The sequence below is a fragment of the Rana temporaria genome, chromosome 12 (genome assembly GCF_905171775.1).
Source record: "Rana temporaria chromosome 12, aRanTem1.1, whole genome shotgun sequence".
Lineage (NCBI taxonomy): Eukaryota > Metazoa > Chordata > Amphibia > Anura > Ranidae > Rana > Rana temporaria.
In genome coordinates, this window is record NC_053500.1 from 58438665 (window position 1) to 58464741 (window position 26077).

Genomic DNA, 26077 nt, shown 5'->3' on the forward strand with positions numbered 1-26077 from the left:
TTGCCATGAGTTTTGGGTCTATATCGACTCTTCTCTCTATACTGCATTCAATTTGATGTTTTGGCCTTGGTTCATATGTCATCTGATAAGCTCTCCATCTGAAGAGCTGTATACCAATACCCTGCCCCCTGGAACACCCTTTGTGTTAAATCAGTGATGCAATGTTATAACACCGAACTAGTATCACCTGGCCCGTTCATCGTTAGAAGAGATCCAATATCAAGATCAATACATTTTGGCCTCTTGAACACCTCATGTGTTCAACTAGCGATGGAACATAATAACATCCAATTGGCGTATTTCCAATTGCCATAGGTGATTACCCCACACGGGGCTTCATCACTTTGTACACAATTGTTTCTAAGAATAGAATGTACACTGAAACTATGGATGCACACTTTAGCAATGATGTAGCATTGTATGCACACAACTGGAATCACTGTATTAAATACATTGTTGCAATGATTTTGTATCTATGTTTTCTTTCTCTAGATACAGCACTGATGCATGGGTGCTGTGGGCTGTGAATTCGGTTCTAGTCCTTAAGCTGTCCAATTGCAATGTTTGCGTCTCTCTTTCTTTTTCTTCCCTTTTTTTTTGTTTTTCTTCCCCCTTCTTTCTTTATTCTTATTTCTGTTTCTGTGTTTTTTCTTTCTTTCTTCATTTATTTTGATTTAACTTCACTATTTCATTTTATTGTTTATTTATTATTATTTTATATTATTTATTATCATCCTTTATTCTATTTTTAATCATTTTTATTATTTTCTATTATTATTATTATTTTTATCACATTTTCTCTCCCCCCCCTTTTTCTTACTTTACTATTTCTATCATTATTAATATTCTTTTTTTCTCATTTATTTTGATTTTTTCTATTTCCTTCTAATAGCTATCCCTCTTGCTCATTCACTTTCTCTGTGCAGCTTTGACATACACACACGGAGGTTCCATCCAATCCCCGCTCCATTGCGGCACACACTAATTGGGCTTGCTGTGCTGTTCACCTGTATAGCGGCACGCATTACAGGCTGACCACAGTGGGCGCTAGGGGGCCTGCACCAGCGATGCTAATAGCATTGCCGAATCCGAGCGGAGGCTCGGGTGCTAGTGTAGGTCCGCCTCGGATTGGCATCTATTGGATAAGCGCTGGACGTCACACCTGACGCCAGCGCTCCTCCTGTCTGTGACGTGCCGCCTCCCCATCAGCTGTGGGATTGACGGCCAACACAGGGGGAATCCCTGTGATGGCCATCCGATTTCCCCGCCCACTGACGCAATAGATACCGCCTCACATACAGGTTCCACTCATTGGGACCTGATTGTGAGCGGTACTTAAGTGTTCTCTGCAGCTGTCCCATTAGCGTGGGCTTTGCTGGAGAGATCACTTGGCTTTGCATTTGTGACACAGCTAGATATAAGGTAGGCACTCTCTCCTCATCTTTGTCAGTATTATTCTGACACTCTGACTTATTTGGTGTCTTACTGAACCTCTTCAGTCACCTTATACTTGCTTCAATTAGTAATATCCCTTTACTCTATTTAATCTGTTACAGCTCTTACACTTTGTTTGGCTACAAAGTGATTGAAACTGCTACATCATTGGCAGATTCTGCTACAAAACTAACCAGGTACTGCTTTATGTTTAGTAATTCTTTCTAGCACACACAGATAGGGACATATTCTATACAAATTGGAAACTTTTTTAACCCTGTAAGAGCCGGTTCACACTGGGGCGATCCGACTTCCAGCGCGACTTCCAGAGGCGATTCCGACACGACTTGAATGTGAACCACAGGGCGACCTGAGGCGATCTGGGGCGATTTATAAATCGCCTCCAGGACAGGGAATGTCAGAAAAGGCCAATCAGAGCTACTAAGCTCTTCTGACATCATTCTTCTTCCTGTTTGATTTCTTCTTCCCTGTTCCCTGTGTCTAAAATGCTCTCTGTGCGTTACAATAGATCAGGGATCTATTGTTGTTGGGGGATCTGTTGTTCCTGCCAGGGATCTAGTTTTGTCAAGGATCTATTGTTGTTCTCATGTGAACTTGTGTTCCCATCAGGGATCTATTGTTGTTGGGGGATATGTTGTTCCTGCCAGGGATCTAGTTTTGTCAAAGATCTATTGTTGTTCTCATGTGAACTTGTGTTCCGATCAGGGATCTATTGTTGTTGAGGGATCTGTTGTTCCTGCCAGGGATCTAGTGTTGTCAAGGATCTATTGTTGTTCTCATGTGAACTTGTGTTCCGATCAGGGATCTATTGTTGTTGAGGGATCTAGTTTTGTCAAAGATCTATTGTTGTTCTCATGTGAACTTGTGTTCCGATCAGGGATCTATTGTTGTTGAGGGATCTGTTGTTCCTGCCAGGGATCTAGTGTTGTCAAGGATCTATTGTTGTTCTCATGTGAACTTGTGTTCCCATCAGGGATCTATTGTTGTTGGGGGATCTGTTGTTCCTGCCAGGGATCTAGTTTTGTCAAAGATCGATTGTTGTTCTCATGTGAACTTGTGTTCCGATCAGGGATCTATTGTTGTTGAGGGATCTGTTGTTCCTGCCAGGGATCTAGTTTTGTCAAGGATCTATTGTTGTTCTCATGTGAACTTGTGTTCCCATCAGGGATCTATTGTTGTTGGGGGATCTGTTGTTCCTGCCAGGGATCTAGTTTTGTCAAGGATCTATTGTTGTTCTCATGTGAACTTGTGTTCCGATCAGGGATCTATTGTTGTTGAGGGATCTGTTGTTCCTGCCAGGGATCTACTTTTGTCAAGGATCTATTGTTGTTCTCATGTGAACTTGTGTTCCCATCAGGGATCTATTGTTGTTGGGGGATCTGTTGTTCCTGCCAGGGATCTAGTTTTGTCAAAGATCTATTGTTGTTCTCATGTGAACTTGTGTTCCGATCAGGGATCTAGTGTTGTCAAGGATCGATTGTTGTTCTCATGTGAACTTGTGTTCCGATCAGGGATCTATTGTTGTTGAGGGATCTGTTGTTCCTGCCAGGGATCTAGTTTTGTCAAGGATCTATTGTTGTTCTCATGTGAACTTGTGTTCCCATCACTGATCTATTGTTGTTGGGGGATCTGTTGTTCCTGCCAGGGATCTAGTTTTGTCAAAGATCTATTGTTGTTCTCATGTGAACTTGTGTTCCGATCAGGGATCTATTGTTGTTGAGGGATCTGTTGTTCCTGCCAGGGATCTAGTGTTGTCAAGGATCTATTGTTGTTCTCATGTGAACTTGTGTTCCGATCAGGGATCTATTGTTGTTGAGGGATCTGTTGTTCCTGCCAGGGATCTAGTGTTGTCAAGGATCTATTGTTGTTCTCATGTGAACTTGTGTTCCGATCAGGGATCTATTGTTGTTGAGGGATCTGTTGTTCCTGCCAGGGATCTAGTGTTGTCAAGGATCTATTGTTGTTCTCATGTGAACTTGTTTTCCGATCAGGGATCCATTGTTTTTGGGGGACCTAATTGTTTCTGCCAGGGATCTAGTGTTGTCAAGGATCTATTGTTGTTATCATGTGAACTAGTGTTCCGATCAGGGATCTATTGTTGTTCTTGTCATTTGAAGTAGTGTTCCTGTTAGGGATCTACTTTTTTGGGGAATCTATGGTTCCTGTCTGCATCTACTATTGCCAGCATGGGATATACTGTTCCTGCCAGGGGATCTATTGATGCCGGTGTGCTCTATTGTTGCTGTCTTCAAGAGGGAGTTCATGCCGCCATTCTCTGTGCAAACAAGTGGCATGTATGGAACTACAACCAGCATGCCTAGGCAAGGAAAATAGACATATAATAAAAAGGTTAAACTTACTTTTGGCAGTGCGGTCGGTCTCAGACAATATGTCCCAATCCTCAAAGGTCAGGCGAGAAATGTCCAGCCAGGCATTGTCCCTCTTCATTTGGTCCTTGTAAAAGGGGTCCCTCTTGTCGTAGAGGCATGGTCTCTCTTTTACCAGCCTTATAAGGGACTCATTATGCACGGCCTCTTTCCTAACTCTGACAGCCATGGTGCAAACAGAGACAACGTACTAAGAAAGTGAAAGTAATCCGTGCCAAGAAGGTGGGAAGAAGGTGGGGGCTGCCTGGGGACAGGGGAGTACCTGGTGGCTTCTGGGTAAATTCCTCTCTGCTTCTGGCAAAATCGCCTCACTATGAACAGGGATCAGACTTGAAAGCTACTTCCATTGAAATCAATGGGTAGGAATCGCCTACAAGTCGGATTGAAGTCGTACAGGAACTTCTTTTGAAGTCGGATCGCCTTGAGTAGTGTGTATTAACACCAGTCCCATTCACTTGCATTGTTTTTCTTGACAGCACGACTTGGGACGACTTGAGGCGATTTCAAGTCGGATCACAAATCGCCCCAGTGTGAACCGGCTCTCAATATATATATGCTCTGCATCCCTGATGATAGGATTAATATAGGTCATAGTCTTCTTTATATTAATTTTCTTTTAGTAACTTGTATGCACCTGTAGATATATGTATATATATATATATATATATATATATATATATATATATATATATATATATATATATATTTATATCCTTTGAAGCATGAATTTGTAATCTATTCCTTTTTATGCTACGTAGCATTACTGGAATTAACCCTGACTGGTCAGCATACTATTTAACTTTGGACCTCCCTCTGAAATTATCCAATTACTCAGCCCATCTGACCTATGGCTATGACTTTTTTCAATCAACAATAATAAGGTAACTCTATCACCTAATAATTATTCCCTCTTTTCCCATTTGAGCGTTTGTCACCTATATGATGCGCTCTAATAATTATATTATATTTTTACATTCAATTACTATATATACATTATACATATACATATATCTTCCTTTCTCATTTTTTATTTATTTCCTAGTTCCTGCCTGCCTCCATCTCCTATCTGTTTCTCTAGGTCAGCCTTTTCCATGTGGTCTGCTCTCTGTGTGACAGCTAAGCATATGCTGTGCTGAGACTCTTCCCTCCCCTAGTGGGTCTACATCTGGGATTTGATCTCGACACGGCTCACGCCCCCAACCATCTACTCCGTTTGTGCAAGGTAAGGACTGCTTCACAGTCCACAGCTTTTACATGCATCTAGTCAAGTTTTTCATTTTATTTAAATTAACATGTTTGTAACGGCATTTATTAACTTGTACTTGGATATATATATATGTTCATATTTCTTTTTTGGTCAATGATACATATTGTGTCCAGAATATTGTAACCTTAGCCTTCTAACTAACGGGCTTGTTTTTTGTCTTTGTGTTTTTTTTTGATTTTTGTGTTCTTATCTTTTTTCTTCTTTCTTAGATGAATTGTACTGGTACACAGTATATAATTGGTTTTGATGTCTGTTAATATTCTATTGACATACTCTCTATTCATGTAGACTATCACCCTCCACGGGTTCCTCACGAAGCCCTCTCGGGCGAAACTAGTTGAACCCCCAATTAACGTGGGCTGTGATGAAGATCACCTGCAGCATCTTGCACGTGTAATATACTATGTAAACTATAGTCTGATTGTTTTTAACATGTACTAAACATTCAATTTATATCTTTTGTATATTTTTCTACTTTTTTGTATAAATAAATATTTCTTAGTAAAATTATTGTTGGTATGAGTTGAATGACTGAGGTTTGACCAAGCCTACAGAGTTATTTGAAATACTCTATCTTTATCCATTAAGCTTCAATTAAAGTCCCACAATCCTTCCTTGTTTCAAGGAAACCTTTCTAAACAATGAAATTGGTTGTTTACCCATGTGATCGGCTGTGTCCATTCACAGCCGGTCACATGTCAAAACAAACCAGAGGCGCGCATACAGCTCGCCGCCGGAGGCAGGCAGCGCGCAGCTCGGGGAATGCGCGTGTCCCCCGGACACAGCGCATACCCATCAAGGTAAACAGCCAATGAAATTGGTTGTTTACCCATGTGATCGGCTGTGTCCATTCACAGCCGGTCACATGTCAAAACAAATCAGAGGCGCGCACACAGCTCGCTGCCGGAGGCAGGCAGCGCGCAGCTCGGGGAATGCGCGTGTCCCCCGGACACAGCGCATACCCGATCAGGGTAAACAGCCAATAAAATTGGTTGTTTACCCATGTGATCGGCTGTGTCCATTCACAGCCGGTCACAAGTATAAACAATGTGGCGGTTTCCAGGGATCTCTCCTTCTCTCTCTCACACACACAGACCGATTGTGTGAGGAGAGAGGAGAGATCTTGCATCAGTGAGTGAACACATTTTTTAATATAAAAATACTTACAGTATACACGACCCCCCCCCCCAATAAAGAGAACCTGTCACACTGCCATCAGTGCTGTCACCAGTACCATCTGGATCTGTCACAGCCCACCAACCATCAGTACCGCCACCAGTACCGCCACCAGTACCGCCACCAGTACCACCACCAATACCGCCACCAGTACCGCCACCAGTACCGCCACCAGTACTGCCACCAGTACCGCCACCAGTACCGCCACCAATACCGCCACCAATACCGCCACCAGTACCGCCACCAGTACCGCCACCAATACCGCCACCAGTACCGCCACCAGTACCACCACCAATACCGCCACCAGTACCGCCACCAATACCGCCACCAGTACCGCCACCAGTACCGCCACCAATACCGCCACCAGTACCACCACCAATACCGCCACCAGTACCGCCATCATGTCTCAAAGAATGTACACACCTGAGGAGGCATACGAGATCCTCACCATGTCGGATAATGAGAGCAGCGGGGAGCTCTCATTATCCAATTCTGGTTCGGAATACCAGCCAGTGGAGGGTAGTGAGTCAGAGTCAGCGGAGGAACCCCCCCTCCTAAAAGAGTAAGGAGATCAGGACCTAGATCCGAAGACCTGCCTACCACCAGCAGCGCTAGACCCCAAGAAGAGGAGCCCAGTACCAGTACTGGAATTACTCATCCAGCCCAAAGAATTTGTGCCCAGTCCTACCTTCCTGATGCCCTGGCAAACCCTTTGTGGTTGCCTGCCAACTCAGGATCCGCTACAATCCCCCCTTTCACCGCACAGCCAGGTGTGCAGTTCAACACGTCAAATTTTTCCAAATTGGACTATTTTTATTTGTTTTTCCCCAATGATTTGTTGCAGTACATGGTGGACCAAACAAATCTCAATTCAGAGCAATTTATTGCTGCCAACCCCAATTCGTCCTACGCCCGTATGTTTACTTGGCGCCGTCTCACACTAGAGGAATTCAAACTGTTTTTGGGCCTTGCTTTTAATATGGGGCTTTCAACGAAAAACAAATTGCATTCCTACTGGTCCACCCGCCCCATCCACCACATGCCCATATTTTCTGCGGTCATGTCCAGGGCACGGTTCGAAATGATAATGCGCTTTCTACATTTCAACGACAACTCGCAGTGCCCTCCCCGAGATCACCCCAACTATGACAAATTATATAAGCTTCGCCCCCTAATAAATTCTTTTACCAAACGATTTTCTGAAGTGTTTATCCCCGACCAAAATATTTGTGTAGACGAATCCCTTATCCACTTTACTGGCCGACTGCATTTCAAGCAGTATATCCCAAGCAAGAGAGCCAGGTACGGGGTAAAAATGAATAAATTGTGCGATCGAGCCACTGGATATGTGCACACATTTCGTATTTACGAAGGCAAAGATTCCCAGCTCCAGCCCCCTGATTGCCCCACATATATAGGAACCAGTGGTAAAATTGTCTGGGACCTTGCATACCCCTTGTTCAAAAAAGGCTACCACTTATATGTAGATAATTACTACAGCAGCTTGCCCCTTTTCCGTCACCTGTATTGTGAACAAACCCTGGCCTGCGGTACCTTCCGAAAAAATAGGAAGGGGTTCCCACAGAATTTGCTATCAAAACGGCTACAAAAGGGGGAGGCCGCATTCATGAGGAATGAGGAAGTGTTGGCCATGAAGTGGCGGGACAAGAAGGATGTTCACATGATGACTACAATCCACAATGACAACTTGGTGGAGTTTCAGAGAAGACGTGGCCCTGTAGTAAAGCCTGAATGTGTTCACGAGTACAATATGTACATGGGGGGGGGGTTGATTTAAATGATCAGATGCTACAACCCTATTTATCAACCCGAAAGTCAACTTTTTGGTATAAGAAAGTAGCATTATATCTGTTTCACATGGCCATGTACAATTCATTTGTCTGCTATCAAAAATCACCCCAAAACCAACCCACCACCTACCTCAAATATTATGAAGACATTGTCACTGCCCTGATTTATCAACAAGGACCCGCCCCAGGAAGCATTCGATCTGATTGTGTCAGTCGACTTCATGAACAACATCTTCCCTATAGCATTCCCCCTGCAGAATCCGGAAGAAGACGCCAAAAGAGATGTCGTGTATGCTCAAGAAGAGGAGTTAGAAGAGATACAAGTTATCATTGTCCCGATTGTCCCTCCCAACCTGGCCTGTGTATCGGTGATTGCTTCAAAATCTATCACAGATCCATCAGATACTAATTCCCCTTATTAGTAACAGACTGCCATTTCCCCCTTTCTAATACCTGTGCCTGCCTGCTACCATGTTTCTATCTTCCATGTAACTGACCCTGGCCTGTTTACCGACAATGTCTTTGCCTGCCGTTTTAACACCTTTCTGACTCTCACGTGCACCAACCTCAGCCTGTTTATCGACGATGCCTTTGCCTGCCGTTTTAACCACGTTTCTGACTTCCACGTGTACCGACCTCGGCCTGTTAATCGACCATGTTTTTGCCTGCCACTTGGACTGATCTTTTGCCCTTCTACTTTAGTAGACAGGGGTCTCACATATGTGAGGGGCTCCAGAATAGCGTTCTGAGTACAGAAAATCAGTTTTTGGTTTTCCGTTTTCCCAGAACAGGGTCTGGTTGCCCGGAGGCTTCAAAGAGATTTGGGTGGGAGAAGCCTCTACCCCTGTCCCCCTGGCCCTAAGCTTGATGGTCCTTTCTGCTGCCTGGACCAATACTTTGGCTGTGCTGACCATATCGCTGCCTGTATTGACCCAGGACTTTATGGACTATTTTTTTTCTGCTGCCTGGACCAATACTTTGGCTGTGTTGACTATTTCTCTGCCTGCTGCCTCTACTGACTACGAACAGTATTTCTGCATGGACATCTCTGCCTGCTGCCTGGACCTGTGCTTTGGCTGTGCTGACAGTATCTCTGCCTGTCTATTACTGCCTGCTGCCTGGACGATTGCTTTTGCTGTCACTGACCACATCCCTGCCTGCTGCCTGGACCGATGCTCTCCTCTGTGGACCACTGCACTACTAAAACCACAGGTAATCTTTTGTTATTTGGTATGTACCTGCTATGTGTTAGATATATGAAGGGCCTTCAAAAATGTGATCGGTAGTCAGAAAATTATATGTGTAATTTTATCCTGCTAGAATGTCTGGAGGTGCTATTTGGATGTTGGGCCTCTGTATATGGCCAGGCTGTGTAAACGTCTCACACATGTAGTATCGAGAAGTAGCAGAATGTATTTTGGGGTGTCATTTTTGCTATGTACATGCAGTGTGTTGGAAACATCTTATAAATGGGCAACTTTGTGTTAAAAAAAATGCGTTTTCATTTTTTTCCCACGTTTTCTGAAACCTTCTGGAAAAAATGAACTGTTCAAAAGACTCATTATGCCTCAGATTATACATTGGGGTGTTAGCTTTCCAAAATGGGGTCATTTTGTGGGTGTTTCCATTGTCCTGGTGCTCCAGGGCCTTCAAAATTGAGATAGGTCATCATGAAATTATATGTGTAATTTTGCTCCTAAAATGCCTGGAGGTGCTACTTGGATGTTGGGCCTCTGTATGTGGCCAGGCTGTGTAAAAGTCTCACACATGTGGTATTGCCATACTCAGGAGGAGTAGCAGAATGTATTTTTGGGTGTTTTTGCAAATATGCATATGCTGTGTTCAAGAAATAACCTATCAATACAATAAGTTTGTGTAAAAAAAAAAAAAAAAAAAATCTTAATTTTCCCAAGAATTGTGTGAAAAAATTACAAATTCAAAAAACTCACCATGCATCTTACTAAGTACCTTGGACTGTCTACTTTCCAAAAAGGGGTCATTTTGGGGGTATTTGTACTTTCCTGGATTGTTATTGAATCAAGAAATGAGATAAGCCTTCAGTACATCAGGTGTAATCAGATGTGATCAATTTTTAGTGATTTTCACCCTAACTTGTAGACTCTATAACTTTCACACAGACTAAATAATATCCACTAATTTGGGTTATTTTTACCAAAGATATGTAGCAGTATAAATTTTGGCCCAAATTTATGAAGAAAAATTATTATTAATTTTTGCAAAATTTTACAATAGAAACTAAAAAAAAGTTTTGCGTTTTTTCGCTTATATCTCAAAAAATAAAAAACCCAGCGGTGATTAAATACCACCAAAAGAAAGCTCTACTTGTGAGAAAAAAAATGATAAAAATTTTGTTTGGATACAATGTAGTATGACTGAGTAATTGTCAATCAAAGCGTGAGAGCACTGAAAGCTGAAAATTGGTCTGGGCAGGAAGGTGTTTTAGTGCCCTGTATGGAAGTGGTTAAAGTGGTTGTAAACCCAACCACAGAACTTCCACCTACAGGTAAGCCTAGAGTAAGGCTTACATGTAGGTGCAAGATATATCTCTTTAACCTACACGGTTAAGGACATATTTTCACAAAAACAGGCACCGCTGTCTACGGTGCATGCGCGCCGTAGACAACGCCGAAGGCGCACTGAACATGCAGTTTTTGTGAATGGCATTATCGGGGTTAATGCCGTTTTCGCGCATGGGCGGGAGTGACGTCATCGCCCCTCCGGCCAATCACAGCGCTGGAGCGGCGAAAACAGGAAGAAGCTCCAGGGGACATGGCGGCGGCGGTGGACAGGACCAAGGCGGACTTCGGGGGCTTCGATCTCAGGTAAGTGCCACATAATGAGCTAGTATGCTGTGCTCATTAGGTCTTTCTCTTGCCGGTGTTTAAAAAAAAAAAAAAAAAATATATACCGGGTTTACTTCCTCCACTTCACTTTATTATTCATTTATATTGGTGTTGGCAACTCTTACGAAGTATTGGCTGCTTTCTATTTTATTATTTCACTTAGCACTTGCTGCTAGTGCATTAGTAATTTTTACTATATTGGAAGGTTTGCCATACCATCACAATGTATGCAAGTGAATTTTTATGAACTCTACCTGATTCTCTGCATATTCATAGACATTGTCAGAATATTTTATTTTAGAAGACAATCTCTTCTTGCCAACACATACCCCTGAAAAAGGAGATATACCTGTACCCTGAAACACGTCGGGTGCAAGAATTATAGATTGTATTACAATGTAATCATAGTAACCAAATTGTAAGCAATTCATGTTTTTATATGTTTTCTACCTATCATGTTTAATAAATACTTTAAAACTTTAAACATATTTTCAAATATTTTGTGCCTTTAAAGTCCACCAGAAGGGGATTGTTTCTTTTACTGGATGTGGCACTAAAAAATGCTTAGTATTGCCGACTTACAAATTGTATTTATTCCCACAATGTAATCTTTATAATGAAATTAAGCCAGAATGCCCATTTACTAAACAAGCACGTGGGGCACATATAACTCGAATAGCAAAAGCAGAAAAGGATCCTACTCAATGTTCTAGCTATAGGCCCATTTTTCTGATAAAATGTTGGCCATGCATCTACAGACTGTCATTCCCTATTTAATAGAGTTAGACTAGGTGGGATTTGTACCCAACAGGGAAGCTTGTGATAATATCCTAAAGACAAGCCTACTGATACATTATGCTCAGTGATCAAAGAGCATATGTTTAGATGCAGAAAAGGCCTTTGATTGCTTAAAATGTAAGTTTATGGTAGCATCCCTGGAACAAATGGGTCTCCTGGTAGAGTTTATACAGAAAATATAGAGAAAATTACACTGCCCCATCTGCAAAGATAAAGGTTAATGGGACATTATCTTCGCCTGTAAAAACCCAATGGGACACATGCCAGTTATCACCTTTTTTCTATATCTTGGCTATTAACCACTTAATCACCGCCCCATAGCCGAATTACGGCTACAGGACCGTTCGTTAACTCTGGCTCCTGGATCCGACGCATCACGGATCGCGGTAAATTGCTGCTGATATCGGCCGTTTACCACGTGATCGCTCCGTCCAATGCAAACAAATGACGCCGGTTCCTCCCTCCTCTCTCTGTACCGATCGGTACAGTGTGAGAGGGGGAGAGCGGGTGTCAGCAGCGCTGTGGCTGGATCTGTGACTATTGCAGTCACAGATCCAGCCATCCCTGCAATACCCCCTGCGCAATACTCTGCAATACCCCCTGCGCACTACTCTGCAATACCCCCTGCGCACTACTCTGCAATACCCCCTGCGCACTACTCTGCAATACCCCCTGCGCACTACTCTGCAATACCCCCTGCGCACTACTCTGCAATACCCCCTGCGCACTACTCTACAATACCCCCTGCGCACTACTCTGCAATACCCCCTGCGCACTACTCTGCAATACCCCCTGCGCACTACTCTGCAATACCCCCTGCGCACTACTCTGCAATACCCCCTGCGCAATACTCTGCAATACCCCCTGCGCAATACTCTGCAATACCCCCTGCGCAATACTCTGCAATACCCCCTGCGCAATACTCTGCAATACCCCCTGCGCAATACTCTGCAATACCCCCTGCGCAATACTCTGCAATACCCCCTGCGCAATACTCTGCAATACCCCCTGCGCAATACTCTGCAATACCCCCTGCACAATACTCTGGGAAAAAATGCGTTTTAACCACTTCCCGCCCGCAGTCATATGACGTCCTTGACTTTGTGCAGGGATATCTGAATGATGCCTGCAGCTACAGGCATCATTCAGATATCATCTTTTTCAGCCGGCGATTCCCTACACCATAAGAATGATCATGGCGGCTGTTCCGCCTCTTGATCGCTCTTACGGGCGGTGAAAGGGGACGGCCCCCCTCCCTTCGCCCTCCGTTGCTTCTTCCGACTCACCGCTATGATCGAAGCCAGGATCTTTTTTTTTTTCAGGCTTCTTAGCCTAGAGGTGAGATGTGGGGTCATATTGACCCCATATCTCACTGTAAAGAGGACCTGTCATGCTATATTCCTATTACAAGGGATGTTTACATTCCTTGTAATAGGAATAAAAGTGATCAAAACATTTATTTTTGGGGAAAAACGTGTCAAACTAAAATAAATAAAGTAAAATGAACAATAATAATTGTTTTTTTTTTAAAAAGCGCCCCTGTTCCCGTGTGCTCATATACAGAAGCGACCACACACACAAGTCCCGCCCACATATGAAAACGGTGTTCAAACCACACATGTGAGGTATCGCTGCGAACGTTAGAGCAAGAGCAATAATTTTGGCCCTAGACCTCTTCTCCAACTAAAAAGATGTAACCAGTAAAAAGTATTTAAAGCGTCACCTATGGGGATTTTTAAGAAGCAAAGTTTGGTGCCAATCCACAAGTGTGTGCAATTTTGAAGGGTCAGCGTTTACTTGTGGTTTTCTTCACATGCAGAGTAAAGCAGGAAGCGTCTGTCATAAGTTCACTTCTCTCTCATGTCACGCTGCGGCTGCTCCCCGCCCCCCGGCGCCCCCCCCCTCTCTTCTCATCCATCCCAGGTGATATCACAAGCAAATAGGGATGGACTAGAAGAGAGGGGGGCGCCGGGGGCGGGGAGCAGCCGCAGCATGACATGACAAACAAGTGAACTTATTACAGACGCTTCCTGCGCTACTCTGCATGTAAAGAAAATCTACACCCCCCACTTCCGCGGCACCCCCTGCCCTGCCTGCTGGCCATTTAGAACCGGTCCGCGAGCCGCAAATGGCCCGCGGGCCGGTACTTTGAGACCCCTGCTCTAGAGTCTTCTCTAAAAAAGCATATATCATGTTTTGGGGTTCTATAATTTTCTAGCAAATAAATGATTATTTTTACATGTAGGAGAGGAATGTCAGAATTTGTCTGGGTGTTCCAGAACGCCTGATGGTGCTCCCTGCATGTTGGGCCTCTGTATGTGGCCACGCTGTGTAAACGTCTCACACATGTGGTATCCCCTATACTCGGGAGGAATAGCAGAATGTGTTTTGGGGTGTAATTTGTGGTATGCATATGCTGTGTGTGAGCAATAACCAGCTAATTTGAAAATTTTGTGAAAAGAAAAGAAAAAAAAAAAAAAAAAAAAAAAACTTGATTTTGGAAAGAATTGTGGGAAAAAATTACAACTTCAAAAAACTCACAATGGGGCTGATTTACCAAGCCTTTGCTTCATAACTCATGGAGCAAAGGCAGGAGTAACAGCCGTTTTGTCATTTACTAAAGAAATGCGCTGCTATAGCAGCACATTTCTTTATTTACTATAATGCTGAGTGCGCCCAGAAGGGGTCGCATGGTGCGCCTCTATGGGGGGGGGGGGGTGTTTATTAGGGGGGGTGGGGTGATGTGGGGAAGTGTAGTGACATGTGTTTGTTTAAGTTTTACAGGCTGAATTGAAAGTGAAAGTGATTTTTCTGAAAACGAGCCCGTACGCCGGCAAGTACATGCAAACCTGCGGGAGGTTTATTTGTGTACTGCGCATGCGTGAGCGGCAATTAGGGACATTCACGCACGCCGCTCCACTACTCTATAGTTTTCCGCTTACGCTGACCATGAAGGGGAACTCTGTGCCAAATTTTAAACAAAAAAACGGTGCAGGTTCCTCTCCAGGAGCATATCAGGCCCTTAGGTTTGGTATGGACTGTAAGGGGGAAAACCTACGCCGAAAAAACGGCGTGGGGGTTCCCCCAAGATCCATACCAAACCCTTAGTCCGTAGTAGCTCACACTCAGAAGCGAACACGCATTCACGTCCCGCCCACATATGTAAACGCTGTTCAAACCACACATGTGAGGTATTGACGCGTGCGTTAGAGCGAGAGCAATCATTTTAGCACTAGACCTCCTCTAACTCTAAACTGGTAACCTGTAAAAAAAATTCAAGCGTTGCCTATGGAGATTTTTAAGTCCCGAAGTTTGGCACCATTCCATGTTTGTGCGCAATATTAAAGCGTGACAAGTTAGGTATCTATTTACTCTGTGTAACATCGTCTTTCACATTATCCCTAAAAATTGGGCTAACTTTACTGCTTTTTTTTTTTTTATTTTGGCAAAAAAAAAAAAGGCGTTTGAAAAATTATTGCGCAAATACCGTTGGAAATAAAAAAATTTAATGACCGCCACTTTATTCCCTAGAGTGTCTGCTAAAAATATATATATATAATGTTTGGGGGTCCTGAGTAATTTTCCAGGAACAAAATATAATTTTTACATGAAGGAGAGAAGTGCCAGAATAGACGCGGTATGGAAGTGGTTAAAGTGAAACAATAAAAGTGAAATATTCCTTTACATTTCAGCATGCCTGTGAAGTAGTGCATGTTTCCCGTACTTTGAACTGTCCCTGTACAAGATTTCATTTCTGAAGAAAAAAAAAAAAGTAATTTAAAAGTACTCATGGCTATAAAGAATACAGTCATTGCTCATAAAAAAAAACCCCTTCAGGTCTGGTATGGATATTAAGGGGAACTCCACCCCAAATAAAAAAAAAATGGCGTGGAGTTCCTCAAAAATCCACACCAGACCCCTTATCCAAGTACGTAACCTGGCCGGCCGCAGAAAAGAGGGGGGGACAGAGTGTGGCCCCCCTCTCCTGAACCGTACCAGGCCACATGCCCTCAACATGGGGAGGGTGCTTTGGGGTCCCCCCCAAAGCACCTTGTCTCCATGTTGATGGGGACAAGGGCCTCATCCCCACAACCCTGGCCAGTGGTTGTGGGGGTCTGCGGGCAGGGGGCTTATCGGAATCTGGAAGACCCCTTTAACAAAGGGGACTCCCAGATCCCGGCCCCCCCTGTGTGAAATGGTAATGAGGTACATTGTACTTCTACCATTTCACCCAAAAAAAAGTGTAAAAAATTACAATAGCCGGTTTTTGACAATTCCTTTATTAATGTCTTCTTTCCGCGCTTCTTCTTCTTTTCTGCTTTCATTCAGGTTTCTTCCTCCATCTTCTTCTTCTTCCTCTGCTTCTTTCTTGGGTCTTCTCGTCCGCATCTTGCACCGGCTTCTTCTTCCATCTTCTTCTCCTTCCGTCGGCCTTCTCGTCCGCATCTTGCTTCTTCTTCCCCGGACGATGCGCTTGCAATTTAAGTTCCCGCCGTGTAACGCTCCTGTGACCCCGCCTCCCTCTGACACCACGGGGAAAATCGTAAGAAAGTCCCCATGTGGTACATGTGCGTCAGAGGGGGGCGGGGTCACTGGAGCTTCACACAGCGGGAACTTCAATTGCAAGCGAATCGTCTGGGAAAGAAGAAGCCGTGCAAGATGCGAACGATCCGCTTCCAATTGAAGTTCCCGCTGTTTGATGCTCCTGTGACCCCGCCCCCTCTGACGCACATGGGGACTTTCCCCGTGGCGTCAGAGGGGGGCGGGGTCACAGGAGCGTCACACAGCAGCAAGAAGCAACCCCAGGGTTGTGGGGATGAGGCCTTTGTCCCCATCAACATGGGGACACAAGGTGCTTAGGGGGGGACCCCAAAGCACCCTCCCCATGTTGAGGGCATGTGGCCTGGTACGGTTCAGGAGAGGGGGGGGGGCCGCACTCTGTCACCCCCTCTTTTCTGCGGCCGGCCATGTTACGTGCTCGGATAAGGGTCTGGTGTGGATTTTTTCAATTTGGGGTGGAGTTCCCCTTAATATCCATACCAGACCTGAAGGGCCTGGTAATTGAATTTGGGGGGACCACACGCTTTTTTTTTTTTATGAATGAATTTGCTCAGAATTGCCGGGAGCCGACAATTCATTATAGCCGCGAGTGATTTTTTAAATGACTTTTTTTCCTTCAGAATGTCATTTTGTGCAGACAGTTCTAACCACGGGAAACATGCGCTTTTTCACATGCATATTATACACCCCCCCCCCCCCCCTAGATACGAAATTTAAAGGAATATTTCACTTTTATTGTTGTACTTTAAGCATTATTAAATTCACTAAAATAAAAAAAGCATTGATACATGTCCCCTGGGGCAGGACTCAGGTCCCCAAACACTTTTTAGGACAAAAACTAGCATATTAACCTTTAAAATTAACAATTTTGATTTCTCCCATAGACTTCTAAAGGGAGTTCAGCGGCGGCTTTACATATTAATTGCATTGCGCTGGCTGCTGCCACAAGCCTCTGCTCTCACCTAGCAGGAAGGAGAGGGAGTTCCTGGGGCAGTGGATGGGACTGTGGTCTCCACTGACACAACCCCAGAAAATGGTGCGTCACAGAGACAGGGGGATGTCGGCTTTGCTTTGCAAGCATTAGGGGATTTTCTACCACCAGTGGATGGGACTTCAGTCTCCACTGGTATACCCCAGGAATGGTGGCCAGTTGGCCCAGATCCCCAGCAGCATGATGAACTGAGCCCAGCCACCCTGTCTTCTCTCCAGAGGCTGAAAGGACTCCAGGGAGAAGGGCCAGTCCAGGCCTCTCCCCAGCGGCAGGCAGGTTCTCTGAGAGAGACAGAGGTTGGCAGGGTGAGTAATGCTCTGTTTGGAGCAATTTATTTGGGGTACGGCATGTATACCAGCATTGGAGGACTGGATCTACTGACTGACTTCGGAGTCAACCCGTTCGGGTTCTCCTCCTGTGTCAGTCTCCCACCGAAAGGGGAGAGATGTAACGGAATGACCCAGGACACCCAAAGACTTTGTGAGGATGGGGGATACTCCTGTGTCAGCGTCACTGATAACTCTTGGGTCTGAGTCCACCCTGTGCCTTTTGGGCATGGGGTGGCAAGTGAATCATAATTCATGTATTACATGAGATGGGACATCACTGATAGTTCGTATTGCAGGATTTTGAGACACTGCAAGATGTTGGTTAATTGTGACCCCAACCAGTCAATAGTGACTCATCTCTCTGTGAAGACTGTTAATATGTTAAATAAGGCTGGCTTTTGAAAGGCCTTTAATTGTGTGATAACACTGTCTACAGCCTATTGAGGCTCAGAGGTGTGAATAGGTGTCAAGCTGTATGCGGAGACGAAACGTCTGCCTAGGAAACTCAGTGGGTGAAGGTGTTTTGTTGTTATTAATTAAGGAATGTTTAGTAATTAGCCTTAGTGTGTGATTAGGGGGGTGGAGATCTCATTGTTGCTTTAATGCCTTGTACCATATAAAAAGCTGAGAAGAAACCATTAAAGTATCATTACATTTGGAACAAGCACAGAGCTGTGTCTCATCTTGATTCTGGGCAAATTAAATGGGAACGGGTCCTGTCGGTTGAAGTGTCGATAAGCTGTCGTGACTGGGATGGAAGGTGGTAAACGGTGGTGACCGTTACAGAAATGAAGAAAAATTATTTTTTTTTTTACAAATTTTCATTCTTTTTTCATTTATAGCGGAAAAAATAAAAACCGCAGAGGTGATCAAATACCACCAAAAGAAAGCTCGATTTGTGGGGAAAAAAGGACACAAATTTCATTTGGTTACAGTGTTGTATGACCGAGTTATTGTCATTCAAAATGTGAGAGCACTGAAAATTGGTCTGGTTATTAAGTGCCCAGTGGTCAAAAACCTGCCGGTTGCTTTACGGTTCAGTTCCTCAATCCAAGGGGTTCAAGTGGGCAGTAATTCATATAAATGGAGTATCCTCGCGGATGATTTACTTACATATGTATTCATTTGAAGATTAGCTTTTCCAAAGCCGCTCGGTTGTTATGCCGGAGGAGCGGGAGGGGACATCCCCCCCCTCCCGCCGCCTTTCGCCACTCTGACCGGGCCTCCTGTCCCACCGGGAGACCCGATCCTCCATCCGCCGCGTTCTGTGTTCAGGCGGAGACTGACACTAAGCCGTAAACGGCTTTGATTCAGTCTCCGCATTGAAACCACGGAAGCGGCGTCATGACGTCACTTCCGGGTTTCTCGGCTGCCAATGGCGCCGGATTTAAAAAAGTACACGTTTTCGGCGATCTGAATACTTTGAAGTGCAAAGGAGGGCTCGGAGGTCTTTTAGACCCCGATCCCTCCATAAAGAGTACCTGTCACCACCTATTGCTGTCACAAGGGATGTTTACATTCCTTGTGACAGCAATAAAAGTGATCAAAATGTAAAAAAATAAAAAAACACAATTTAATATTATAAAAAAAATAAAAAAGAAAACAAAAAAAAAATGTTTTAAAGGGTGAACCTCCTTAATCGCGCGATTAATCGTGAGTTAACTATGACATTAATGCGATTAATCGCGATTAGAAATTTTAATCGCTTGACAGCACTAATTATTATATATCAAAAATGGCCTCACTGCGTAGGGACTTAACCCCATTTGAGTCTCTAAGCAGTGGGCATAAAGTATGCTGTAGTACTGTTTCCAAGATATATGGTATACTATTATCTTATGCATTTTCCATAGACCCGTACTACATCAGAGACTGGGAGAATTGGGTCATATTATTACTGGAGAAGAATGGAAGAAGGCTTTCTTGTTAACTTTTAAATCTAGCTCTTCAACTTATATGTAAGAAAATAATTATAAAATATTAACGAGATGGTATAGATGCCCATCGAAGCGACATAGAAAAACTCCAATTTACCCTGAGGAGTGTTGGCGCTTCGGAAGAGATGTAGGCACAATGCTCCAAATATGGTGGACCTGCCCCCAGATCAAAGCATTTTGTGAGTCTGTGTTCCAAATTTGCTCTTCTGTCATTGGCACGCCTTATCAGAAGTCCCCAGAAATAGCTTTAATTTCTATATACCCAGGCCCCATGCGAGAAGTTAAAAAGGGACTACTCCCCTCCCTCATCTCTCCAGCACCAACATTTATACCCAGCCCAGACACTGGAGTACACCAGATGCTCCCACTATTAAAGAATGGGTAGTTGAACTGAACCAATTAAAGAGAATGGAGGAAATATCAGCGAGTATACAGGGATGTTACCATAAGTATATGGCCTTGTGTGCACCCTGGAATGACTTCCTGAGCATGTGTTATCTGTATTGTTTGTATGCGTATGTTTGTTCTTAGAATATATATATAAAAAAATTATCTATCTTTTTTTTTTTTCCCAATCCCTTTTTCCTGCTTTCTCTCATTCTTTACTTGTCTGGCATAATTCTTAATCCAGTGGGAACACTCGAAAGCACAATATAGAGGATAGGGAGGATCAGGTAGAAATACACACCTATACTGACTCTATTTCGAACTTGTATAAATTGATTTAGAGGTTGTTTAAATTACTGTTCTTTTAACATAAGGATAAATATATTGTTCCGGTCTATGTGCTTTGTGTGTAACCCTTGCAAAATACCTAATAAAATCTAATATATTAAAAACAGGAAGGAGAGGGGTTTTATGTCAGCACAACATTGGTCATTTGATAAAATGTCAAGAAAAATGTAATTTGTGCCTAGGAGTTCAGTTCCAATATGGCACACAGCAGGGTTCTGCATTAAGACATACAAACCTAAGTGCTTCCTGGATGGCAGAATAGGCTTCATCTCTCCTTGTCATTCCAATTAAGCTGCTATTCCACTGTTGAAGAAGCTGCTTCTTTTCTAGAAAAATTGCTTCAATTTCCATATTAGCCTATAAATAAGGTGAAAATAATGTGTTATCATTTTGTCAAGCATAGGCATAAAAAGTAATAAAATTTGAAAAGGGTACAAATCTACCTCTGACACTACTTCTCGTGCTGCTTTCGTATCTTCTCTTTGAGCATCAAGCTGTGCTTCATAGAGAGAAATCTGCTCTCGCAAACGGTCTGCTTCTCGAGTCAGACGATCTACAAACATATCCTAAGAAGGAAGCAAGGAAAAGTCAAGAAAATCTGTACTTCTCCAAAGAAGACTAACCATCATGAAATAAATCTTTTTTTTTTTTTTAAAAGACAGAAAGCCATCTAATAGAGATAAAAAAACACACTCACATTACACAGGCATTATGCATGCGCAAACCACGTGATTCTTTTTCATTATTGGGTTTGGTTGACTTGATTCATCATGTGTTATTGCTTCAGAGGTTTGCCTATAGCCCATATCTTCTGGAAACAATTCAAGTTCCACAGGTGCACAGACATAGCTATGTGCCCTATGTTTGGAGATACCATTTGTTGCCCAAGCAGACTTTCGACTGACTTAGGCTCTGTTTCCACTTGTGCAACTTGGGACTGCAAAGCCACATGATAAGTCGTACCCCGTAATTTCCAATGAGTACAGCCCAAGTTGAGCAGAATCACCTAAAATTCCAAGGTGAATGGAAACAGGGCTCTATGGCAGTAAGCTCTTACCACTAAACAAACCTGCCAATGACCCAACCCACTAGATTCTACCTGTGATTGCAAAAAAAAATGTAGGCGCTACAGAATGCCCGTTTTGAACAATACTTCTCTAATTAAAGAAGCCTTTAAGCTAATTTTACTATTTCTATGTTAAAATTTACAGTGCTGTTGGGTTGGGGGAGATGGGCCCAATGACATTTTCATAGCTACGCATTTACTTGCTCTTTTTTGGTTAACCTTTATTTTCGATTTGGATACAATAAGTCAAAATGTTTGGCTTCTCAGGGTGCTTGGAGGTGGCCTAAGCTCCCTGGCACCCCTGTGGTGTTTACCTATAGCAGGAGTGTCCAAACTTTTTTCAAAGAGGGCCAGATTTGATGAAGTGAACATGCGTGAGGGCCGACCATTGTGCCTGAAATTCTTTGAACCATTAAAATTCGGTCTAAGTGTGTTCCTCCGAGCACTAATACACTGCCCAACAAGAATTATATTGCCTTTGTGGCTGTGTGTGGTGAGGAGATGAGCTTGGGCGTGTTATTTGTATATACCGTGTTTATCGACGTATAACACGCACCTTCACTTAAACTTCCCTCTTAAAGGCAAAACAAATATTTAAATTAAAAGCTGTGAAGCAAAATAAGGATCAGTGTCCATCAATGCAGCCTAATCACTGCACATCTGCAGCCTCACCATTGCCACGAATGCAGCCCCACCATTGCCATGAATGCAGCCCCACCATTGCCATGAATGCAGCCCCACCATTGCCATGAATGCAGCCCCACCATTGCCATGAATGCAGCCCCACCATTGCCATGAATGCAGCCCCACCATTGCCCCCTCCCTGTTCCCTCCGAGGCAGCGCAGATAAATACAGTATATATCTTTTGTGGCCCTGGGGGGCATATTTATATCTGAGTGTGTACCCTCTATCGTTTTGTCATGTATGTTTATTTCTTTCAAATTTCCTGTTGGATCTTGAAATAAAAAAAATAAAGATTTTGCAAAAAAATTAAAAATCGGTGCTTATTTTGACAGTACCCTAAGGGCTTGTGTTGATGGCCTTTTGTGCACTTAAAGCTGGTTTTGCCTTCCCATATAAGTCTGTGGGAATGCAGAACCCCCTATAAGCAGGTCAACTGTGGATCAGAAAGAGGCCAAGTGCAGGTTAAATGCATGTATTAATGAATTTAAAATCACAGAAGCATGTCAAAATAATGTCATCAATGCAAGGTCAAAGACTGTTGACATAAGCAGGTACACAACAAGAAATTGCAAGCCTAGAACACTTTTTAGGACTGCCATACCTGTCTCTTCTTCTCCACCTCTACTTGAATCCTTTCTGCCTCAGACTTTTGCATGACACGTTTCATCACTGAGATGTCTGAAGCCACATCTCGGCTCATATTCTCCATGTAGAACAAACTTAATGCCAAGTCTTCTACTTCTGTTTGCATAAAGGACACTAAAAGGAAAAGGGCAATTAGTAAATAAATGCTTGTTTGGCACAAAAAATAGGATTTTTGTACTCACCGTAAAATCCTTTTCTCTGAAGTCCATGAACGGACACAGCATCCTTATATTCTTGACTGTAGGGTTATGTTCCGTCTATCAGGAGAGGACTATGTTAATGGTTAAAACATGTAATCTTTAGCAAAGCTGAACAGCCCAGCCCAGGGGGCGGTCCCTCTGGTCATAACCCCTCTGACTGCAGAGAGCAGCTTCAGTTCGTCAAAAAGCAGTACAAACCTAAAAAGGGAGGGGTGGGTACTGTGTCCATCCATGGACTTCAGAGAAAAGGATTTTACGGTGAGTACAAAAATCCTATTTTCTCTTTTGTCCATGGACGGACACAGCTTCCTTATATTCTTGACTGTAGGGACGTCCCCAAGCAATGTAAAAAAAACGAGGGGTGGGAACAGCAATCAAAAGTCAAACTTCACCCCAACACACCAGAGCCTTTAAACAGCCGCCTGCACAACTTTCCGACCGAAGCTAGCATCCGAAGATGCACTTACATCAACCTTGTAAAACTTAGTAAAGGTGTGAACAGATGACCAGGTCGCCGCCTTGCACACCTGTGAGACAGACGCTTGATGTCGGAAAGCCCAGGAAGCACCAATTGCCCTGGTTCGAATGCCCCATGACAGGAAAGGGAGGCCCTTTCAGGGCATAAGCCTGAATCACAATCTGTCTGATTCACAAGAAATGGTGGCCGACGAGACCGCCAAGCCTTTCTTTGGACCAGTCACCCACACAAACAGTGAGTCTGACCTCCAAAACGGAGCCGTAACAGACAGATACATCCGCAGAGCACGTAACACGTCTAGGGAATGTAACGCAGCCTCCTTGGGATGCGACGACCGAGGACACAAAGATGGAAGTACAATGTCCTCATTTAGAGGAAAAGCCGAAACTACCTTTGGGAGAAACGAAGACTGCGGGCGTAGCATCGTTTTATCCTTATGGAGGATCAAGTAGGGGGACTTGCCAGACAAGGCTGCCAACTCAGAAACCCGTCTGACAGATGAAATGGCCACTAGAAAGGCAACTTTCTGGGAGAATGTCATGAGAGGAATCTCTGATGTTCTCAAAGGGGGGTTTCTGAAGTGCCGAGAGCACCAGATTCAAATCCCACGAAGGTAGTGGTGGTCGAACCGGAGGAGCCACATGTTGAACCCCTTGAACAAAAGTGCTCACTATTGAGTGAGTCGCCAAGGGTCGTTGAAAGAAAACAGCCAAGGCTGAAATCTGCCCCTTAATGGGGCCTAAGGCAAGTTTCTGATCCACGCCATGCTGCAAAAACAGCAGGATCCTAGAAACTGAATATGTACGTGGATACCACCCCATTTCTTCGCACATAGAGATGTAAGCCTCCCTCGTGCGATGGTAAATTTTCCGAGAAGAAGACTTCCGTGCCCTCAGCATGGTGGAAATTACCGAATCCGATAGGCCTCGGTCCTTCAGCAACTGGCTTTAAAGCCAGCGACTGTAAAGCAAGATGAAGAATGGGACCTTGTGACAGAAGGTCTTCTCGCCGCGGCAGTCGCCAAGGAGCATCCGCCACTAGTCTTAACAGGTCGGCGTACCAGGGATGCCGAGGCCAATCTGGGGCAATTAAGATCATAGGGATCCCTTCGGCCTCCACTCTGTAAAGCAGACAAGGAATCACTCAGTAGAATCACCAGGACTTAAAGTGGATGTAAACCCCCCAAATATATATATTTTTTTTATGTCACAATGTAGAGTATAAGATTCCCTATCATCTGTGCCCAGTCTTGCCACACAGAGTTAATCCAGCGCTGAGCAATCCTCTTTTAATGTTCAGTGAAAATTAACAGAATTTCAGATAAAAACTTGCCAAATTATAAAGTCCGTTTCTCTGTTCTTGCTTTGTGTTACAGGTTATTTACATATCCTGGTAATATACAATGAACTTTGGATCACCTCATATTATGATAAACATAACATAACATAACATATGATAAACATGTCCAAGCTAGATATGTAAATAACCTGTAACACAAAGCAAGAACAGAGAAACGGACTTTATAATTTGGCAAGTTTTTATCTGGAATTCTGTTAATTTTCACTGAACATTAAAAGAGGATTGCTCAGCGCTGGATTAACTCTGTGTGGCAAGACTGGGCACAGATGATAGGAAATCTTATACTCTACATTGTGACATAAAAAAAAAAAAATTAATCCATTGGAGTGTGCACGGGTGTATAATCCGCTGTTTACCTATGGACTTTTTTACTCACTGGGACTTTATCTGAACTTTAATTTTATTTGTATCACTTACCCATCCACTAGATGGATTGGGACTTATGACTATTTGTAGATTCATTTGCATGCCGGTAGTGTCACAACTGTCAAACTGTGGTGAATTGCATTTATGCTTGATTTTACATTTATTTTCTTTTATTCGTATCATCACTGATGCTCACAATATCACTAGCTGGCACACACGGTTCATTCATTGGGCTATGTGTGTATCTGATATACTTTTTTATTGTTAGCACTATTTTGGTTTAGCGCAATTATATTTTTTTCCAATTTGTTCACTGTTGTTTCACAGAATAGTTGCCGCTTATCAATCCAGACTATAGCAATCCTTTAACTTAGCGCAGTTGTTGTCCACTATCCTACAACTTGTTTAAACATTTCAATTGCTGCTTTGTTTAGTTCCCTGTTACTAGGGACACCATGGACATATTTGACTTCCGTGCAAGATGGGTGGTTAATACAGCAGGAGTTTTTGATTCTACTCCCATGTCCACAGGTTCTGAGGTGAGCGTTTGTTTATGAGATTGAAAAACCTCATAACAACCCGAAATACACACTCAATGGGACATAGCCTTCTTGGAGACCTATGCTAAGAATTCTCTGGTCCCAAGGAGCCTACGATGGGAGGTTAGTCCCCAGACGGGTGAATCTGACTTGACCAGTTGGGCCAAGTACTTCAATGATGCTGGCATCGCCTTCCTACAGTTTTTGGCAGAAAGGAAGATCGATAAACTGACCAAGTTAGATTTAGAAATAAAAAGAACTACTGGTACCCTTTAAAGGTGGGGAGGAGTACAAAGAATGCTCCAGTAACCTACTTAAGATCCTTGAAAAGGAAGAGAAGGACCAAAAAATAAAAAGAAATACAACCGAGATGTGGAGGACTACCAATCAGGGTTGGTGTTTATGTGACAAAAAAGAGTAACACTAGAG

At 43.5% G+C, this 26077-nt stretch overlaps 1 protein-coding gene and 1 long non-coding RNA gene across 4 annotated transcripts in view; one reads left to right on the top strand and one right to left on the bottom strand.

Moving 5' to 3' along the window:
• The window catches only part of CCDC40 (coiled-coil domain containing 40), a 202801-nt gene that overhangs the window by 87969 nt on the left and 88755 nt on the right, over positions 1 to 26077 (bottom strand). For all 3 annotated transcript variants that reach the window (XM_040330432.1, XM_040330434.1, XM_040330435.1), the window contains 3 exons: positions 22663 to 22820; positions 20754 to 20876; positions 20546 to 20667 (listed from right to left, as the gene is read on the bottom strand). In XM_040330432.1, coding sequence (XP_040186366.1) covers positions 20546 to 20667; positions 20754 to 20876; positions 22663 to 22820 — 403 coding nt within the window. The remainder of the gene's footprint in view (positions 1 to 20545; positions 20668 to 20753; positions 20877 to 22662; positions 22821 to 26077) is intronic.
• Positions 4608 to 5415, top strand: LOC120918720. The gene is made up of 3 exons (XR_005744466.1): positions 4608 to 4723; positions 4885 to 5064; positions 5398 to 5415. It is a non-coding gene; the product is annotated as an uncharacterized LOC120918720 (long non-coding RNA).